The sequence below is a fragment of the Catharus ustulatus genome, chromosome 1 (genome assembly GCF_009819885.2).
Source record: "Catharus ustulatus isolate bCatUst1 chromosome 1, bCatUst1.pri.v2, whole genome shotgun sequence".
NCBI lineage: Eukaryota > Metazoa > Chordata > Aves > Passeriformes > Turdidae > Catharus > Catharus ustulatus.
In genome coordinates, this window is record NC_046221.1 from 111,452,788 (window position 1) to 111,470,504 (window position 17,717).

The 17,717-nt window shown below is 40.4% G+C and overlaps 1 protein-coding gene across 1 annotated transcript; it reads right to left on the minus strand.

The window, feature by feature from the left end:
- Window positions 1-5,985: 5,985 nt before the first annotated feature.
- TYMS (thymidylate synthetase) lies at window positions 5,986-13,897 on the minus strand. Its single transcript, XM_033080018.1, has 7 exons — window positions 13,666-13,897; window positions 13,321-13,394; window positions 11,910-12,084; window positions 9,747-9,848; window positions 8,405-8,580; window positions 6,996-7,067; window positions 5,986-6,149 (listed from the first exon to the last, which is right to left on the minus strand). Exons 1-7 carry the CDS (start codon window positions 13,835-13,837, stop codon window positions 6,012-6,014), a joined length of 909 nt encoding a protein of 302 aa, XP_032935909.1. The 5' UTR covers window positions 13,838-13,897; the 3' UTR covers window positions 5,986-6,011.
- Between the last annotated feature and the right edge of the window lie 3,820 nt (window positions 13,898-17,717).

Genomic DNA, 17,717 nt, shown 5'->3' on the forward strand with positions numbered 1-17,717 from the left:
GCTGGCAAGGAAGCTGGGCGTGCCTGGGAGGCTGGGAGGGGTCACAGCTGGGATAGGAGACCCAAACTGAGTAAAGGGATATTCCAGACCATGTGGTGTCACACTCAGTGTATAAACTGGGGGGAAGAAGTAGGAAGGGGAATGTTTAGACTGGTAGCAATTGTCTTCCCAAGTAATCATTATATGTGATAGGGCTCCACTCTCCTGGAGATGGCTGAACACATGCCTGCCTGTGGGAAGCAGTGAATTCATTCCTTGTTTTGCTTTGTTTGTGTACACAGCTCTTGCTTTCCCCATTAAACTGTCTGTATCTCAAGCAGTGAATTTTCCATCTTTTTCCCTTCCAATTCCACCCCCGATCCCGATGGAGGGGGAATGAGCAATTGCCTGCTTGGGGCTGGGTTGCTGGCTGGGGTTAAACCATGACAGAGGGTCAGAGCCCAGGTTTGTCTTGTGCAGCTGCAGGCCTGGCTCTGCACTGCTGGCTTACAGCTTGAGGCTGCCTGAGATAGCTGGAAGGCAGGACACCACAGAAGCCAGCTGTTCCCAAGGACTGGGAGCTGTCAGGGAGCTCCATGGGGGCAGCAGGGCAGAATCCTCCCACCCAGCCTCGTCCCACCTCCATTCAGGAGCAGGGGTGGCAGGGGGCAGTGAGGTGGCCCCAGCCTCAAGTGCTGGGCACTTCCCTGAGGATGGGGATGAGCAGAGGCCAGGACTGAGGACAACCACAGTCAGACATGGCCCAGGGTGTGCCCAGCCAGGATGGGGTGTTGTTCCATGGCCAGACATGTCCACAGCTGTAGCACAGCTGGAGGCAGTTACACCTGCCTTGCAACCCAGGCAGAAACTAAGGCTCGTGGGCAGAGGGTCTGAGCCCCAGGTGAGACTGGTCATGGTCAGATCTGTCAGTGCACTCGGTGCCCTGTCTGGCCTTAGGAGGAATATGTCTGGTACATTTGCAGCTGTTTTAAAAGGGTGAAACCTGTCCTTTCCCCCGAGGAAGCTCATTGCTAGCATTAGTAATAAGTCTGCCATCAGCTATATTTAAATACTTTTTGCATGAAATATTTTTAATGAGTCCAAAGACCAGAACTAACTCCCAGATATATCATAAATAGTGAGGTGTCAGCAGACAGGCTGATACATTTTAGAATACCAGTCTCCAGATTAAAGTAAATTGGTTTTTATTGCACCCATCTTTTTGCCAAGTATTGACACCAAACAGAGCCAAACAACATGAATTAACAAATTCTCGGTTCTCTGCAGCAACTGGAAACAACAGTGATGACATTAGCATAATTTCTCTGCTGCCAGTTTCTCATGCCAAGCCCTGCTATAAACATATTTAATTGTACTTCTCACCCTCACCTGCCATCTACCAGTAGATAGGACACTTTATTTGCAGACGGGGGTGTTTTATAACGATGATCTAGTAGGATAGGTTTGAATTACCCATTAGTATAGCCTTGCTTTACAAATTACAGGCCAGTCCTGAATTTTGGCTTTAATTAATGTTTTATATAACCTTTCTCTCTTCACCATAGCATCTGAGAACCACATAGACATTCAATGTATTTATCCGCAGAATTCTCATGTGAATAAGGGAAATACAATTATCTGTACTAGAAACATGGGAAATTAATATGAGGCCTGAACTGACAGAACAACTTAGTCAAGCTCCAGACAGGAAATCTGTAGCACAGCTAGAAATTGAATCCTGACTCTTATCCAAGTGTATATCTCAGCTACAAGGCCATTTCTCATCTGGCTGGACTGGCCTCCAGGAGGAAGAATGATTTCCTACAGCAGAATCACTACTATTTTCACTTTAGCTGCCTCAAAATGGGAATAGCTGCTCATACACACAGGCAAGCACATCCCAAAGCTGTGCAGTCCCAAGCATGCTGAATCCTGTCCCCAGAGTGCCCCTAGTGCTCTTGCCTGTGGACACAGTTAGGTGACCAGAGGGGTGTGAGTTGGTTCCCAGAAGAGCCTAAATGCTAAAAAGATTTTGAAGGAGTGTGTGAGGCAATTATCTGGCAGAGCTGCCCGATCAGTTTGTGTGAGCATTACATAATAGTCTCACTACAAACTCAGCGTGCCTTTGTGCATGTTAAGCCCATGTCCGTGGCCTGGAACGGAGCAGCCATTTTCACTTGGCATTTTCACTTCACTTTCACTTATGAGATTCAACATCCAGTTAAGTGGCAGTAATTTCCAAACTCAATCCTGCACAACCATGCCCTTTGGCACACACTGATTTAGTGTACCTCAGTTCATTGTGTCAGGTGTAGTGTTCTTGACATTACAAGTATAAGTTGATTTTTAATACTGATAACATCCTTGAAATTCATCCAAATTCTCATATGATCTCTTAATTTAAATAATTTTGATTTATAGAGACACACACAAAAGGGAGACTGTACAAATGGTTCTGTGTGAGTTGCCAGCAGCTCTTATGTTAATTTGGAAGTCTCCAGGTCTTAACTTTCCTTTTTCTCCTTTACACTGCCACAACAGAGTGATATTTAAACATCTTCTTGAGGTGTCTCCAAATTGACAGCTGCAGGCTGGGAAGTGTGAATGAAAGCTTGTCTGCGCTGCTGATAGCCAAAAAGTTCTAGAGAAATGCTCTGCAAAATGCAGCAGCAATGAGAAAATCTTTCTCTCCCCATCCTTCAAGGCAGTCTAATTAGTTTTTTCAGCTATCATGATTGTGACTTCTGAGCATAAGCTTGCATGTGCTGGTGTAATTTTTGTTGTTTCATGTCATGCACTGAAAGGCTTTGGATGTCTTAGTGTGGTAGTCATCTCTAGTATAGATATGGGCACCTCTGTCAATTAGTCCAGCACTTGATAATGTCTGATCATGTCTGAAACGCTTGAAAACAGGTTAGTTATATAAAAAAATTCTGGTAACAACTGACTATGATGATTGCTCTTTATTTCGTTAAAAAACATGTTGCTACATGGTGATCACAGCATGTATTTGTTTTGTTACCCCACACGCTCACCTTCCTGTGGGATGCAGAGGGAAGTTAGAAGGGCTGGTGAAACTTCAAGCAGGTGAATGTGAACCGTTTGTGGTTTTAATGAAGGCACTTGAAACCTGGGCTGTATTCCATATTCAGACACTTCACAGGTGCCAGTCACTATGGTGACAAACTCACCAAGTCAGGCTCTTTAGAAGACTTGATTTTGATGGCTCATCAGATGGTTGTTTGTCTCAAAAATACAGTTCTTTCTTTTCTGACCCTTCATCTACCACCATCTACTTTGTGGTACTGCAGTAAGGCAAATTTTGCAACATACCATGTCAGAAATAGTATGGATTACAAAACTAGTCTAAGGTGGAATGTAGAAGTTGGTATTTGACCAAAGTGGTAAGAAATTTCACTGCTATCTCTGAGTTGTTGAATGGCCCTTGGAAAGTGGGGAAATGATACAAGGGTGCATCTCTGGAAAGTATAAAGAAATGTCCTGTGTTTTGTCTAAAATACTGCTCTGAATATGGCCTGCAGACAGAGTAGTCATATTTGCAGCATGAACAGTGTTAATATTTTGTAAATCAAAATTCCTTGAGTACCTCCTATTTAGCTCTATATATTAAAATTCTTAGAATATTAGTATTTTTGCATGAAAGCTCCTAGAAGTCTCATATTTATGAATTTTAAAATGTATCTTTACTTTTATTCACAATAAAGAGTGCTGTTGAAAAATGCTTTTTACATCTTTCTGATCTTTTGAGCACCATAAACATTCTTGGTCTTCAAGGTACAAGCTTCACTTCAACAGCTATTTGTAGTAAATTGTGCTGATAAAGGGAAAAAGCAAACTTGTAATAAATTCCCATACTAAAAACTAGTTCTTCCAGAGCTATAGAGACTGGTCTGCTTATGTATGCTATGTATGTCTATACACCTAGTTCCTCTGTAATTTATGAAGGGAAGTAAACGATTCCCATTCTGAATTCTTCTCTTGGCTAGGTATTTCTGTCCTGGATAACCACTGAGACTGCTAATTCCCACTAGTAAAGCCCTGAGGCCAGCTTTATTTCACATAATCTCTGGCTACACTTGCTAAAATGTCCTGCAGAATCCACCTTATCTGCAGTGTTACATAAAGTGGTTTCCAGTAAAAGGAACTTTACTTGCTAAGTGTAGGCAGAACTGTTAAATGAATGTGCAGCTTAATCTGTTTCCTTGTACTTTAGAGGACTGTAGGAACACTCAAGAACCTTTAACTTATAAGAGTAGGCACACAGTAAGAAGTGGCTGACAACCTACAGCTGGGACATACCATTAATGAAAAGACAACACCTGTACCATCTGAAATAGGTGACTTTAGAATATCAGACTAGTAGAGCCGAGATGAAGTTTATCAGGAGCATGTGACAAAGCTCTCAGGTGTGGTACCAAGAATTCTGCTGCAACCTGTGAGTTCAGGAATTTGAGAGAATACCCAGGTGTGTTCAACTACAGCTTGGCTACTGAGCATCCATTTACTGCAGCCTCAGAAAAGGATGAGGTTTGACCATTCCAAGCTTCTTACAGGATGAGCTGAAAGAGCATAGTCCGATCATCTCTCTTCAAGAATGATGCACTACAGTGTATATTATAAACCTTTCTATTAAGCAGTAGTCTCTTTACATTTGGTGTGCTTACAACAGGCTGAGATTTTTTTTTCTGTGCAATCTTCTTGTGTTGGGCTAAATGTCAGGAAAAGAGAACATCTTTTTGTGTTACAAAAAAAACCAGTCTGAATATCAGTGATCAGTATAAGGAAAATCAGCATAATGACATATGCAAATAATTTTTATACAAAGTATGCTTTATCAAAGTTATGATCAGTTTGGTTTAAGAAAGATTCAATAGTCCTCTTATGCAGGACCCTGAATGAAAGCACACTGATTATTAAATTCTTAGAATTATCTGAAATTGTACACTTTTCCAGTATCTACAGTTTATTGACATTAAAATTTAATTTTAAAAATTACTATGCATTTTTCCACATGCTCAAATAAGTATTGTATATCTTATGTCTGAATATTTACCACACATCTACTCACAATTAAATTCCTGAAGAGGAATTTTGTAACTTACTGCAGAAGCTACAAGGATAGGGAGACTTGAAAGCTGAATTCTGCTACAATTTAATTCCTAAAAATATTATGATCTCTAGGTTTTACTGCTCCAGGCTGCAAAATTAGTCCATATGTTTGTGGGATCTGGTTTTAAATGGTGACAGACAGCTGATTACTAATATTATCTGGTAACCTCTCTTTAACTGTAACTCTCTTTGACTTATATCAAATTAGTAATTTATGTAGGGTTGGGGAATAAAAAAATTGCTGCTACAGAGACACTATGCAGAGACTGCATTTCCAGCAAGGTTCCAATAAAATCTTTTGCCTTCCTGATGGTGAAGACCATGGGAAGTTTGTTTTTCCTTGCCAGATGTTACCCTCCAAGACACTTTGCTTTCCAACCCTTTTTTACTACTAACTATAAAAATCCACAGCAGAATTAAATATGCATCATGCCTTCCAGAAGATTTTTTTTAAAAAAAGTTTTATTAAACATACCCTCTTTAGAATATATTTAACGATTTCTTCCACCTTCAAGGAATCTTGAAGGAATCCTCTATCACACATACAAGTCCTTATTTCAGTACCAAATCAAGCATAAGCCCGTGCTACTCACACACTGTAACTGAATGTTAACAGAAATGGCCACTGGTAACTGAAAACAACATGTGGAAAAGTAGCTCTCTAGCAACTTAACACTGGGTTAACATCTGCATAGCATATCAGGAATAATCATCCTTATCAGGAATAATCATCCAACCCTTACACCTGTACAACTACAGGGTAGCATTAAAGGCAAATCTGGTCCGTGACTATTTAACAATGAAGCAAATACCTTCTTAAATATACAAAAGCCCCACCTCTTTAGAGAAACTAAGTAGCTTAGGTACACTTCCACATTAATATTAAAGGCTGGTTTATACCATTAGACAGCCATCTCCATTTTAATAGGTGGATGAGGATTATAATCTTCAATCTTAAAGTCTTCTGCCTTAAAGTCGCTGATGTCTTTAACCTCATGAAGAATTCTGAGTTTAGGGAAAGGTCTTGGCTCCCTCTGAAGCTGAAATAAAAGCAAGCTTACTGTATAAAGCTAATATTTGAAAGCAGAGACTTTCTGTTCTCAAATCAGATTACGCTATGTAGGATTTGCCTTCCCATCAAAATTTATGCTAAGAAAAAAAATTGAAGAAAATTCCAATTCAGTTAGGTAGAATCTACCCTAGTATTTTCACAGGGAGCAGTAGCGTAATTTTTAGGTGAATTCCCTGGTCATCCAAATACGTTGCAAGTATTTTCAGTTGGCAAATCAGTCTGGTGGTTACAGATTATATTCCTTCCAGAGGAAATTAAATTGGAAAATCTGACCCAAACACGCATCAAATATTCTACTTGTCATAGTTTGGGTCTGAATCAATAGCTACCTCTCTGGGTGGTTTCAAACCATTTTAATAATGAGGACATTAAGTCCCAGCTTACTCTAATCAAATCAAACACTGATTTTATCCTACTGCAACAAATTACTTCCTGAAAAAAATGTAGCCTTTCTCAGCTGAATAGTATTACTGATTAACTATGTGAATTTTAAGTTATCATTTTCTCATATATTACAAAGACATTTTATTTTGTGTCATTGGGATTAGGTGGAATTATTATCAAAGTTAAAAGTACAGATTCTGGATCTCTAATTTGGTTCTGGAGTAATACACAGATGTACATTTCAATCATGCTTGCACTGTATTTCTGTTTGCAACCTGAATTGAACAGACACTACAGTTACTAGAATACAAATGAGGTAAAAAGCCACACAAATAAATATCTGCAATAGGATATTTAAAATATCGAGGTAATTTTGCAGTTAATAAACACTGTGGAAGATAAAAGGATAGAGTACAGAATAAGTACTTACTTGGACTTTTAGAGGTTCCACATGGTTCAGATATATGTGAGCATCCCCTAAGGTGTGTATGAACTCTCCAGGCTGAAAAGAATGAAGAATACATGTGGTTTTCAGTCAGGTTCCAAGAAAGCAAAATGTTACAATGCTTACAGTAGTGATTCTCAGCATCTGGCTAGTGTGGAATTGCAGCTTCTGAACTGGATTATATCCTTGAAAGGTGTGAAGGGCACAAGATTCTCTGACTAATACATAATTAATAGAAAATATAATGAAATTTCCGCTAGCTTGCCAAAAAATAATTTTTCAAATCCTGCTAGGAAAGTAGCTTTGGTAAATGAATGAAACAATACTGATCTGCTCACGGAGACAGAAACAGGTGCAGTAGTGACATCCAGCTTTTCCACGCCACTTCCAGTAAGTACAACTCGCCAAAGCTGCCTTCAGAGCAGTTGCCTCAGCCACTGTTAAACAGCAGTGGAGGTGTCAGGCACTGGCAAGCATCCAGATGGGGTTTGCAAACTTGCAAGTTCTGTGACTTCAGCAGCCCCTGAGCAATTGAATTTAACGTGGGGAAGTTTCACTGGCTCTTTTACCAGCCTCTGACCAATGTCAGATACATTACACTGAAAACCACCAAAGCCACAAGAGGAAGTAGCTGAGAGGCAACAGCTGGACATAACTTTAAACTTCACTTTTCTTAGTGCCTTGGGCTAATTTCTGCAGTTGCTGTGAAGTCAGATTCTTCCCTATTGTCCTGTTTTAAGAAGTTCCCCTTCATGTTGCTGGTGGCAGGAGGATTAGGCGCAGAAAGCCTTTCTAGCATAATTTTTTACATGTCCTAAAGAACTCTACAAGACTGTTGTGCATTTAAGTTTCTCTGCCAAATTACAAAATACGGCTCTGAAGTCAGGGCAGGAGCTATTTGAGCACATACTGCCACTTCACATAATCACCTACAGTAGGAAATCAAAGAAATGCACAGCTGAAATTACAGCTGGAAGTTAGGTGGGCAGAATATCCAAATTAGAACCTTTACAGCAACTGCTGAGCTACTGTTCACTTCCAATAAACGCATGCTACAAAATCTAATCACCTATATATTACTATCCCATAAGGACAAGCACTCAGTTCAGGTTTCTAAGGCTAGTGAACATGTCAGTCTTGACACAGTCAAGACATAAAAGAATCTTCTGCTTTAAATCTTTAAGATTTAAAAATCTTACATTGCTGATTCTAACTGCCTATACAAAACAAAGGCAATTCATGTCAAATTCACAGGGCCCTTTTTTACACATATTTCAGCAAGATTTCAAACAGTATGTTCATTCCAGTTCTTCTAGGACATGACGTGAAGAGCCTTATCTTTTAGTCCCTCATTTCTCAGACAAGAATAAAAAAAAGCCTGTTAAATAGCCTACCTTCAGCCCCGTGACATGGGCAATCATGTACGTGAGCAGTGAATAGCTGGCAATATTAAAAGGCACTCCTAGTCCCATGTCTCCAGACCTCTGATAGAGTTGGCAAGACAATTCACCCTCTAGAACATAGAACTGGCAAAGGGCATGGCATGGAGGCAAAGCCATCTGGGCAAGATCTAGGAATTGAGGTACAGAAGGGGGAGGGGGGGACAGTAACAGCATTAGTGTGTTATGAATGTAGAAGATGCAAAACCTAAACAAGCATGTAATGAGATACAGTAGAGAGCCAACTTCACTGTCATTCTATTGCTTTTCCTCTTGTTTGTAAGCACCTGCTGCTCAAGCAATTAGGTCCAGGTCATGACAAGCTGTCTTCTTGGTTGTATGACCAGAAAGTCATAAACAGATATTCCACAGAACAGATTTATGCCATAATGCTGCACAGCAGTTTATTTCCACTCACCTTGGCGAGACACTTGAATTCCCTAAAGGAAGACATTAAGAGTAAAATTAAGCATATACCCTAAAGCGAATTTCAACTGCTTCATCTTATTTTCTTCCCATTGCAATGTGCTTGTTGAGATTTAAAAGTAATGATCATTTAAAAAAAATTCAGAAACCAGAAGATCTTTTGAGTGGTCTTTTACACTTAAGAAGTGCAAAGAGTAAAATTACAGTTTGGCAAGGAAAACTTTCACCAGATATCTTCTGAGAATGTTTACCCTTGAAAATAACAGCAATAGCACGTGGCATACCCTTTCAGACAACTGTGGAAAATGCTGAGTGATTTTTTTGGAGCACAGAGCTATCACTGGTGAAAATTAAACATCCTCTTGCAGTAGCTCTTGTTTAGAAGTTGCCCTACAAAGTAAATGCATATCTGTGTATAAACAGACGCTATCATTCACATGATACAGGAAAAGATTGCAACACAAATAACATTTTTGTTCTCTAGTTTTAAGGGCTGCATTTGCAAGACATTTCATGGCTAAGAACAAGACATATTGTTTTAACATATATTTTTTTGTTTGAGTTTTTTACCTTTTTAAAATAAGAGTTACTGTCTTTGAATTGACTCTATGTCAAAGACACTGGTGTATGCCTCACTTTAACCTGTAGAGAAAAACTCTGAAGAAACAGCTCATTATTTTTGAACACAAGGATTAAGTAGAAAGAGAATAAAGATTATAACCCTTGGCCATTTTTACTGTACTCATGGTAGTTTTCTAAAGAATGAACAAGGACACTGAATGGCATGACTGTTGACCCAGGAACAGAACATAATTTAACACACAGCAATATAACATGTAACCACATTCACTTTACACCAGCTGTTCAATACCTTTGGGATTCCAAGCAGACATAATGATTCTTCTGTCATTTGGGTTGGTTTTGATCATTTCAATCACCTTTTCCAACTGATCAACTCCTTGGTTGGAGTAATCTGAAGAAACATACAAATAAGATCTAAACCAGACAGATTCAAGTCATAGCAGATTTTTAACACCCCACCCATGGCCCACTGAAAAGAGATACCCAAATGACAACCTCTGAAGGTTTTACTCCAACTTTGAAAATTACTACTAAGTTGGCACCTTCCAAACCTAGGTTGTTCTTAGTTTTTCTCAGGATGTTCCAGAGCTTGTAAAATTCTCATTATTATATTTCTGTATGATCCCCCAATTCTTTTGTGTGCTTTGAGTAGCTTTAGCACCTACTGAAATAGTACCTATGTATTCCACTTTCAACAACTTGACTTTAAGACCAACTAAAAAGTCTGCATAATCACTAAACTACAGGAAACAGAAGCTGCAATACAAAAAATCCAGCTGGACAAAGCATGGTATTTTAGCACTCATGGTGACTTGTTACCAAAACAGGACAAGAGCTGTACTGGAATGGACAAGATAGTCAGTCATGGTATCTAGACTAATTTGCTAATTGCATTTCTGGATTAAAATGCCTTTCTAGACATTCAATTTGCATGCTATAGTGCTCCTTCCTATATATAAAAAAAACTATGCCCACACCAGTGTGCCAGGTGCCAGCATTCTTTACACAGTCAAAAGTGGAAAGTTTTTGACAGATGAATAAATGCATCCATCTAGCACTCTCAAGGTCATGTATGAAAACTAAATTTCCATAACATTTAGCTCTAGAAAGGAATTTTAATCATGTGTAGGATATTACATTTCAACCAATCACACTCACAGGCTGAATTTTAGGCTCAACACCAGTTATGTAAGAAATTTTCTGAAATTAACTGACCATTAGAATGGATTTCAGAATAAAAAAGTCGTTAGCTGTTAATCATTGTTCTGACTTATGCCAGTGAATCAGCATGGCTGGTAACTACTTTTTTCTACCAAATTATGGTTACAGGGAGATCCAAGCTGGCATACACAACTAGCATCTCAGGGAACTCTTCTGCCAGCAGTATCATACCAGAAACCTTGTCAATTGGTTATGGTTAGTTCCTGAAGTTAATTATCCATCAGTAATGCAACTTAAGGAAATCTATTTGTAAGGAAAACTATGGGAATTCATCTTGTTCTTTATTTCCATGCTATGTTGTGCCGTAGACCTTTTAAGAAGAGAAACTCAGTAAGTTTTCAGATGTGTCACTTCACAATTTGCATCATTTGTGTTACCATAAAACTGCATTCTGCTAGTGGTCAACATGCCAATACTAAGTCTAACATCTATAATTAATGTGAGCTGCAATTTGAGGCTGTACTAAAAACAAAATTTTAAAAATCAAACAAGAAATCTCACCTAGATAACTAACCGTGTTGTTAATCCAAGTTAAAAAAAAATACACCAGATAGTGACAATCTGGTTTTTGACCCCTTTTTCTTAATGGCAGTCCTCTAAGCATTTTCTACATCCTCTCCTTGAGTGACTTGGAAAAGAGGAATCAATACATTTGAGAGTAAGTTTACTAGACCAGTTCCAATGAAAATACAACAGGTCACATCACAACTTGTCACAGCTGTTCTGTCCACAGCATCATCAGCTATGGAAACATCCTACTTTGTTCCAGATGCAGAATGGAAAAATCTTTCTCTTCCACTGCCTCAGTGAATGTAGTGCACTGATACCAGTTCTTTCCAGCACAACAATTTCATGGACCCTGTACTGATATACAGAGATAGCAGCCTGTGTTCCACTGTTATTAAACAAAGCTAGGTCAGGTTTCTGGACTGCAGCACACACATCCTTCCAGCTATCAGCAACCACATCTGTTCGAGGTAAAAGAGCAACAGTGTGTGCCTTATGACTCATTTGTTCCACAAATACCAAAATATAGCATACAAAGCTACATCTTTCAGCATAATTAAGACTGAGTAAGGAAAAAACAGTTAACTGTCTGAAACACTCTTTATTCTAGCTATCAGTTTGCTGTGAATGGCTCTTTAAGAACAGTCCATTCATGCACACTTCTGGAAGTGATGTGTCACAGCTGTCTCACTGAGCAATCAAGACTGTATTTGGATGCCATTACCTGTGTGCATATCTTTGTATTCTGCTCCAAAATGCCTCCACTGGAAACCATACACTGGTCCCAAATCACCCTCCTCTCTGCTGCTGAAACCCTGCTTATCCAGGAACTCACGTGACCCATTAGCATCCCAAATCTTCACACCTTTTGCAGAGAGCTCTTTGGAATTTGTAGAACCCTACAAAACACAGAAGTCTGCATCCTATTTCCAACACAGAGGACATGATTTAAAACAGTTGTATTAAGCTTTGCTACTCCACAGTATTTCTCTACTCATACAGGATGAACACTGTAATTAATGTACTGGATGAGGCTCTTGCACATGGACAGAACAAAACCTGTGAGCAACATCCTGTGATGGAGCTTGAAGTGCCACGCTGCTGCTGTTTAACTCAGGATTCTCACACTTTCTGAGTGCACTAACAGCCTCAAGGTCAACTATGCAATGTAATTTCATACTTGCGGAAAACAAGATTTTACTTTACAGATTGATGAAAATAGATTAATAGATTAACGGTCTTTGCCATACCAAAAAGCTATAGTCTTAATAATATAGGTCTTAATAAGCTTAAGGTCTTAAAAATTCTTTTCTTAAAATGAAAGAGAAAGTAACTCAGAAAAATGTCACTGAATCCTTCAAGAGGTCCAAATCAGGACACTCAAAAATACAACACAGAAATTATGTTGTTTTGGGGAGTGTCTAGTCTTTAACGTTTGAAAAACAAAGAAATAAACAAACAAATAACCTTATTAAAAATGAATGTGTATTTCAGTCCTGCTATCTAGCAAACAGTTATGTAGACTGTCCCATACCTGCACAATATCACAATATATAAAAGGACACTTACATTGTAATGAACTACCTATCATTGAATTTTATCACATTATGTACAGCTATTAGCTCTGTTAGATTTCATTTTTTTGCAACTAAAAAGCCAAGCATTTACATCAGTCTTACTTCACCTGTGGTTCCACACTGCTTGTTTCTGTTCAAATCAAGCTAGCTTGATATTTAAAAGCAGAACATTAAATTGCCTGCTATCTACCTCATAGTATTATTCCTGATTAATACACCAAGAAAAGAGACTACATTAGGCCTTATAGCTGTGGAGTATATTCAAATTAGTCCAAGCTCTCACTATTGCAAATTTTCTCCCTTAAAAAGATACAGAAGAGAAACTGTTCTGATTGCAATGGTAGCAATAGCCTGCACTAAAATGCAGAATGTCTTTAAGATAATGGCCTTCCATGTGTGGTCACAGTATTAGGGGGTTAGGGTCACAGTTAGGGGGTCTGTTCAGGAAGGAACAGAAGCATCTGCAGTTACACACATGCCTTAATCCACTGCCCACCAGTTCGTTCTGCTTATGCCACTCTCGGGCCCACCACCCACAGAGCCACCCCAATACCGAACCTTGATGAACCACAGCAGCTCCTCCAGCACTCCCTTCCAGAACACCCTCTTCGTTGTGAGCAGTGGAAATTGATCTGGAAAAAAGAGTCCCGGAGTGTCAGCGGGCCCAGCCATTTGCCAGGGTGAGCAGACTTGAGCTTTTCCCCACAGAGAAGGCAGTGCCACCACCTGACATTGTGAGGTTGGGATATGAAGGATGTGCAACTCTCATGTTCAGACCCCTGGGGTGGGAAGGAACGGGACAGCCCCGACGTGTGAGACCCCCACACAGCCCGGCTCAGGGGGCAGGGGCAGGAGCAGGGGGAGGCAGCAAGGGAAGGGGCCGGGGGTCCCGGCGGTGCCCACCTCTCAGGCTGTACCGCGCCTGCATGCCGAACACGGAGATGGTGCCGGTGCCGGTGCGATCCTCCCGCCGGCGGCCGTGCTGCAGGATGTACCTCACCTGCTGCAGGTACTGCTGCTCGCCGGGCTCCGGGCAGGCGGCGGCGGAGCTCAGCAGCTCCCCTTCGGCGGGCATGGCGGCCCAGCGGCCCCCTCGGCCGCGCTGCGCTCCGGCTGCGCGGCTCTCCCGAGCCCGCCAAAGCCCGGACTTCCCGCCAAAGCCCGGACTTCCCGCCAAACGGCGCCGAGGGGCGGGCGGAGAGGAGCGGCACCACCGCCACCTCCTTCCTCTACCATCCCCTTCCCTTTCTCCCTCCCCTTCCTCTTCCAGTTCCCGGGGGTCCTCGGGCTGGGGCCTGCGCCGCGATCCCTCGCCCTGAGGGAGGGCTGGCTCTGAACCATACCGCCCCGTTTAGGTTGGATGTTAGGAAGAGTCTCTTCGCAAAATGGTTGATCCTATATCGGAATGGGCTGCCCAGGGAGGTGGTGGAGCCACCGTCCCTGGAGGTGTTTGAGGAAGGACGGGGAGGCATGGAGTGCCGTGGTCTGGTTGGCATGGTGGTGTTCCCTCAAAGGTTGGACACAGTGAGCTCAGAGGTCTTTTGGTACTCGACTCATCGTGTGATTCTGTGACTTCGTTCTGCTCTAGCGGCACCATAAGCGCTCTCCAGGCTCGTCCCGTGCTGGAAAGTGCTGCTGGCATGTGTCACCTTTTCCCTCTCTCTGCCGCCTCAGGCATCCCATTCCGGAGCTGAACAAGACCAAAGCCCTCAGCTGGGCAGGCCACACGCATCTGGCACTAGATTCCCCCAGCAGGGATATCCCGTGCCATCCTCCCTTGTCTCCCTGCTGTGCTGCCCCTGCAGTGCTGTGCCCCTTGCACAGCTCGCCTTCCACCTCCCGCAGCGTCACCCTGACCTGCGCTTCTAAAGCCAGGCTCCTTTCCTGCCATGCCGTGTCAAAAGCTTCCCGCTTCATATTTATTGCCACATTTGCTGCTCACCAAGGGTAGTACTCGTCACTTGGGTTTATTGGGTCTCTTCGTGTTGATCTCAGCTTCTCCCATGTCCCAGTGTCATTTTGCATCCCGGTCCGTGTTTGACTGCAACTGCTCCCAACAGGGCCCTCTGAAAATTTTCTAGGTATAAACTCTGCTAGTCAGAAGAAACTGACGCTTCTCTGAATATTTCTTCGTTAGTATCTCTTGGAAGAGTCACTTCTCTCCGAGATAAAACCCAGCTTTCTGACAAGTGATGTGTTTACAGGAGTTATGATTGATAATCTCTCATGATTAGGAGCCCGAAATACAGGTAAATATGACAGAAATTAAGGAGCACAGAGGACTGTGGATTAGAAAATACTACCTTTGCAGCAGGCAGAAAATCATCTTTTCCACTAATTAAAAGAGCAAAATGGCTTTTTTCTTGTATAAATTTGTATACTTAACACGCATGTATGGAAGTAAAGAAAAACATAAAGTGTAAATAGGGTGTGGATATTTTTCTCTGCTGATGTCTAATATATGTGTTTTTGTACACTTTGAAGTTAGCATGATTTATTTAGCAGATTTATTTATTACAGCAGATTTAGATTTACTAGATTATAATTGGAAATGGTGCATATACCTGGGTGCAAAAATGCTTAGAAAAGCTGTGCATGGCAAATGATACCAAATTACCTAGAGCTCTGCTTCTAGCTGAGAGATATATCGGTTCTTAACCTTTATTACAATTTGCAAATACCATTGAAAGCTGATGTGTATAATTTAGGGAGAAACAAACTTCCTTACTGATAAAGGCTTTTAATTAATTAAGAAATAAACTCCAGAGGCAAACTACTGTTTGTAAGAAATGCCAACGGCAGAAGACTTACTCGTTAGAGCATATTCAGATAAGTCATTTAATGTGCACAATAAGCATCAAAAGCAACTGGAAGGAGAAATTGAATATTTTCATTGCAAAATAATATGCTACATGCAGATGGAAATCTGGTTGATTCAGACTTAGCTGAATGTGCAACATCTGTAGGGATCAGTCTTGAAAAGGCTTAAGAATGTGCTTGAATATAAGTATGCAAATACAAATTACTTCTATGCTTACAGCTGATTATGTCCTTAAATCTTTGCATAACCAGAGCCATAGCTTGTTATCAAAGATTACCTCACTGACAACATAAATAACATTTTATTTAAATAAATTAATATTGAAATGCAGTTGGTTTTGGATTTGAGTTTAAAGATTTCTACATTCTTTGGTTGATAGCTTATATGTTACAGTATTTACTAAGCAGCATTTATATGCAACTATTTTAACCATAGTAATTTAACAGTTAGCTATATTGAGCATGGGGTAGTTCAACTAAGGATTATACACTTTATTTCAGGAAGAAAGAATTCACACTTCTTCTTTCCTAGGAGGAAAAAAAAAAAAAAAGAAAGATTATACATTTTGAGTTTGAATAGAGAAAATTATGTTAGAAAAACAAATATGTGTGGAATGTACTGGTGTCCTGCTATAGAAACATGCATAACATAAAAATAAGACAGAAACTTTTTTTTCCTCTCCCTTTCTGTACTTACAGATCTGTCCAGTTTTCTTGTAGAACTTTAATTCTTTTTTTATCCATTGCTCTAAGCCTTGTGCAAATTGAATGTAAAATGGTGGTGTGATTTTGAAATCAACACTGCTTACTGTTCTCAGGTATGAAATGGCTACACAAAAGATGTCCACAGGAAAATCAGACTAAGATTCATGCTAAAAATCATCATTAAACTACAGAAATAATTATTGCCATCATTAGACCCTGAAATGTTCTTAGACCCTGAAGACCCTTAGTATTCTGTGATCTGAGAGAATGTTTATCACTTATATATATGTAACTGCATATAAATTACGGAGAATTTTGAATAAAAATTGTAGAGAAAGTGTTGGAGCATTTTATTCCACATGTTTATAAGTATTAAAATGTAATTTCACCAACATTTGCCTAAGCAAAGTACATGGTGAGGTTTGTTCTATTAAGTCTAAATTCTGCAGCCCACCTCTACCTCTCTGCCTTTCTTTCATCAGGTCAAAAGTTGTGCTGACCGCTAAAGAATAAGCAGATTCAATACAAAATGCTGAAATCGTCTTCATCTACTTTGTTAATGTTGAATGTTCTTTCCCTGCCTCCTGAGACTTCTCTTTGTGTGCAGGTCATGCTTCAGTTGCTCAGTTGAGGAAATCAGCTATGACCAAAAGAGAAACGATGTCCAAATCTGATTCTTCTCCAAAGCTTTGGGGACACTGCAGTGATCTGTGACATGAGACTGAAAGTCTCATGTGTCTTGTGGCTCTGTTCCCCTGGAAGAGACAACTCTGAGCATTGGAGGCCACTGGAGCTGTGCCTCTCAAGAGTCCAACACAAGGAGGGGTGTGTTTACGAGTTCCACAGCAGTGTGATGCCACTTAAAACCATTCCATCTTTCCTGGAAATTCCCTGTGGGATTAGAGAATATGAAGCATTTTTCCTCCCTGCCTCTCTGCCTGGTTCTTCCTTCCTCTTCTTGAAATGTCTTAAACAAGGAGAGAGGCTTTTTTGTGTGTCCTTTCTACAAAAATGGTTGAAACCCATGAGCAGGATCTTTCTGTGCATGATCCTACAAGTTGAACCGCAGCCTCTATTAATAAACACTGTTAATCTGAGCAACATGCTGCTAATGCAGAAATGTTATGGCAAGACAACTCTTCCAAGTCCTGGTGGTGATTCTCACTTTGCACTCTTTTATCATCAAAAAATAATATGAGCATGCTCTCAAGCACTACTGAAAATTAAAAAAAAACCTCACATAATGAATAGTGGTAATTCCAGTCCATTCATGATGAATGAGCACAAAGACATAGTTTTTGATGCAAAGACACTGGACTGTGGTTGCGATGTAATTCTTTTCTGAAGAAATATTTATAATCACATTACCTCATCCCAGCTGTTACTTAAAGATCGAGGATTTCACAGTTAAATAAGTCAAATCATTTAAT

Excerpts from the sequence above, each read along its gene's own strand:
- TYMS (XM_033080018.1), bottom strand. The coding sequence starts at position 13,837 with ATGCCCGCCGAAGGGGAGCTGCTGAGCTCCGCCGCCGCCTGCCCGGAG. Across the intron at positions 13,395-13,665 it reads GGCGCGGTACAGCCTGAGAG|ATCAATTTCCACTGCTCACA; the intron begins GTGGGCACCGCC and ends TCTTTTTTCCAG. Across the intron at positions 6,150-6,995 it reads TGGAACCTCTAAAAGTCCAA|CTTCAGAGGGAGCCAAGACC; the intron begins GTAAGTACTTAT and ends CTTTTATTTCAG.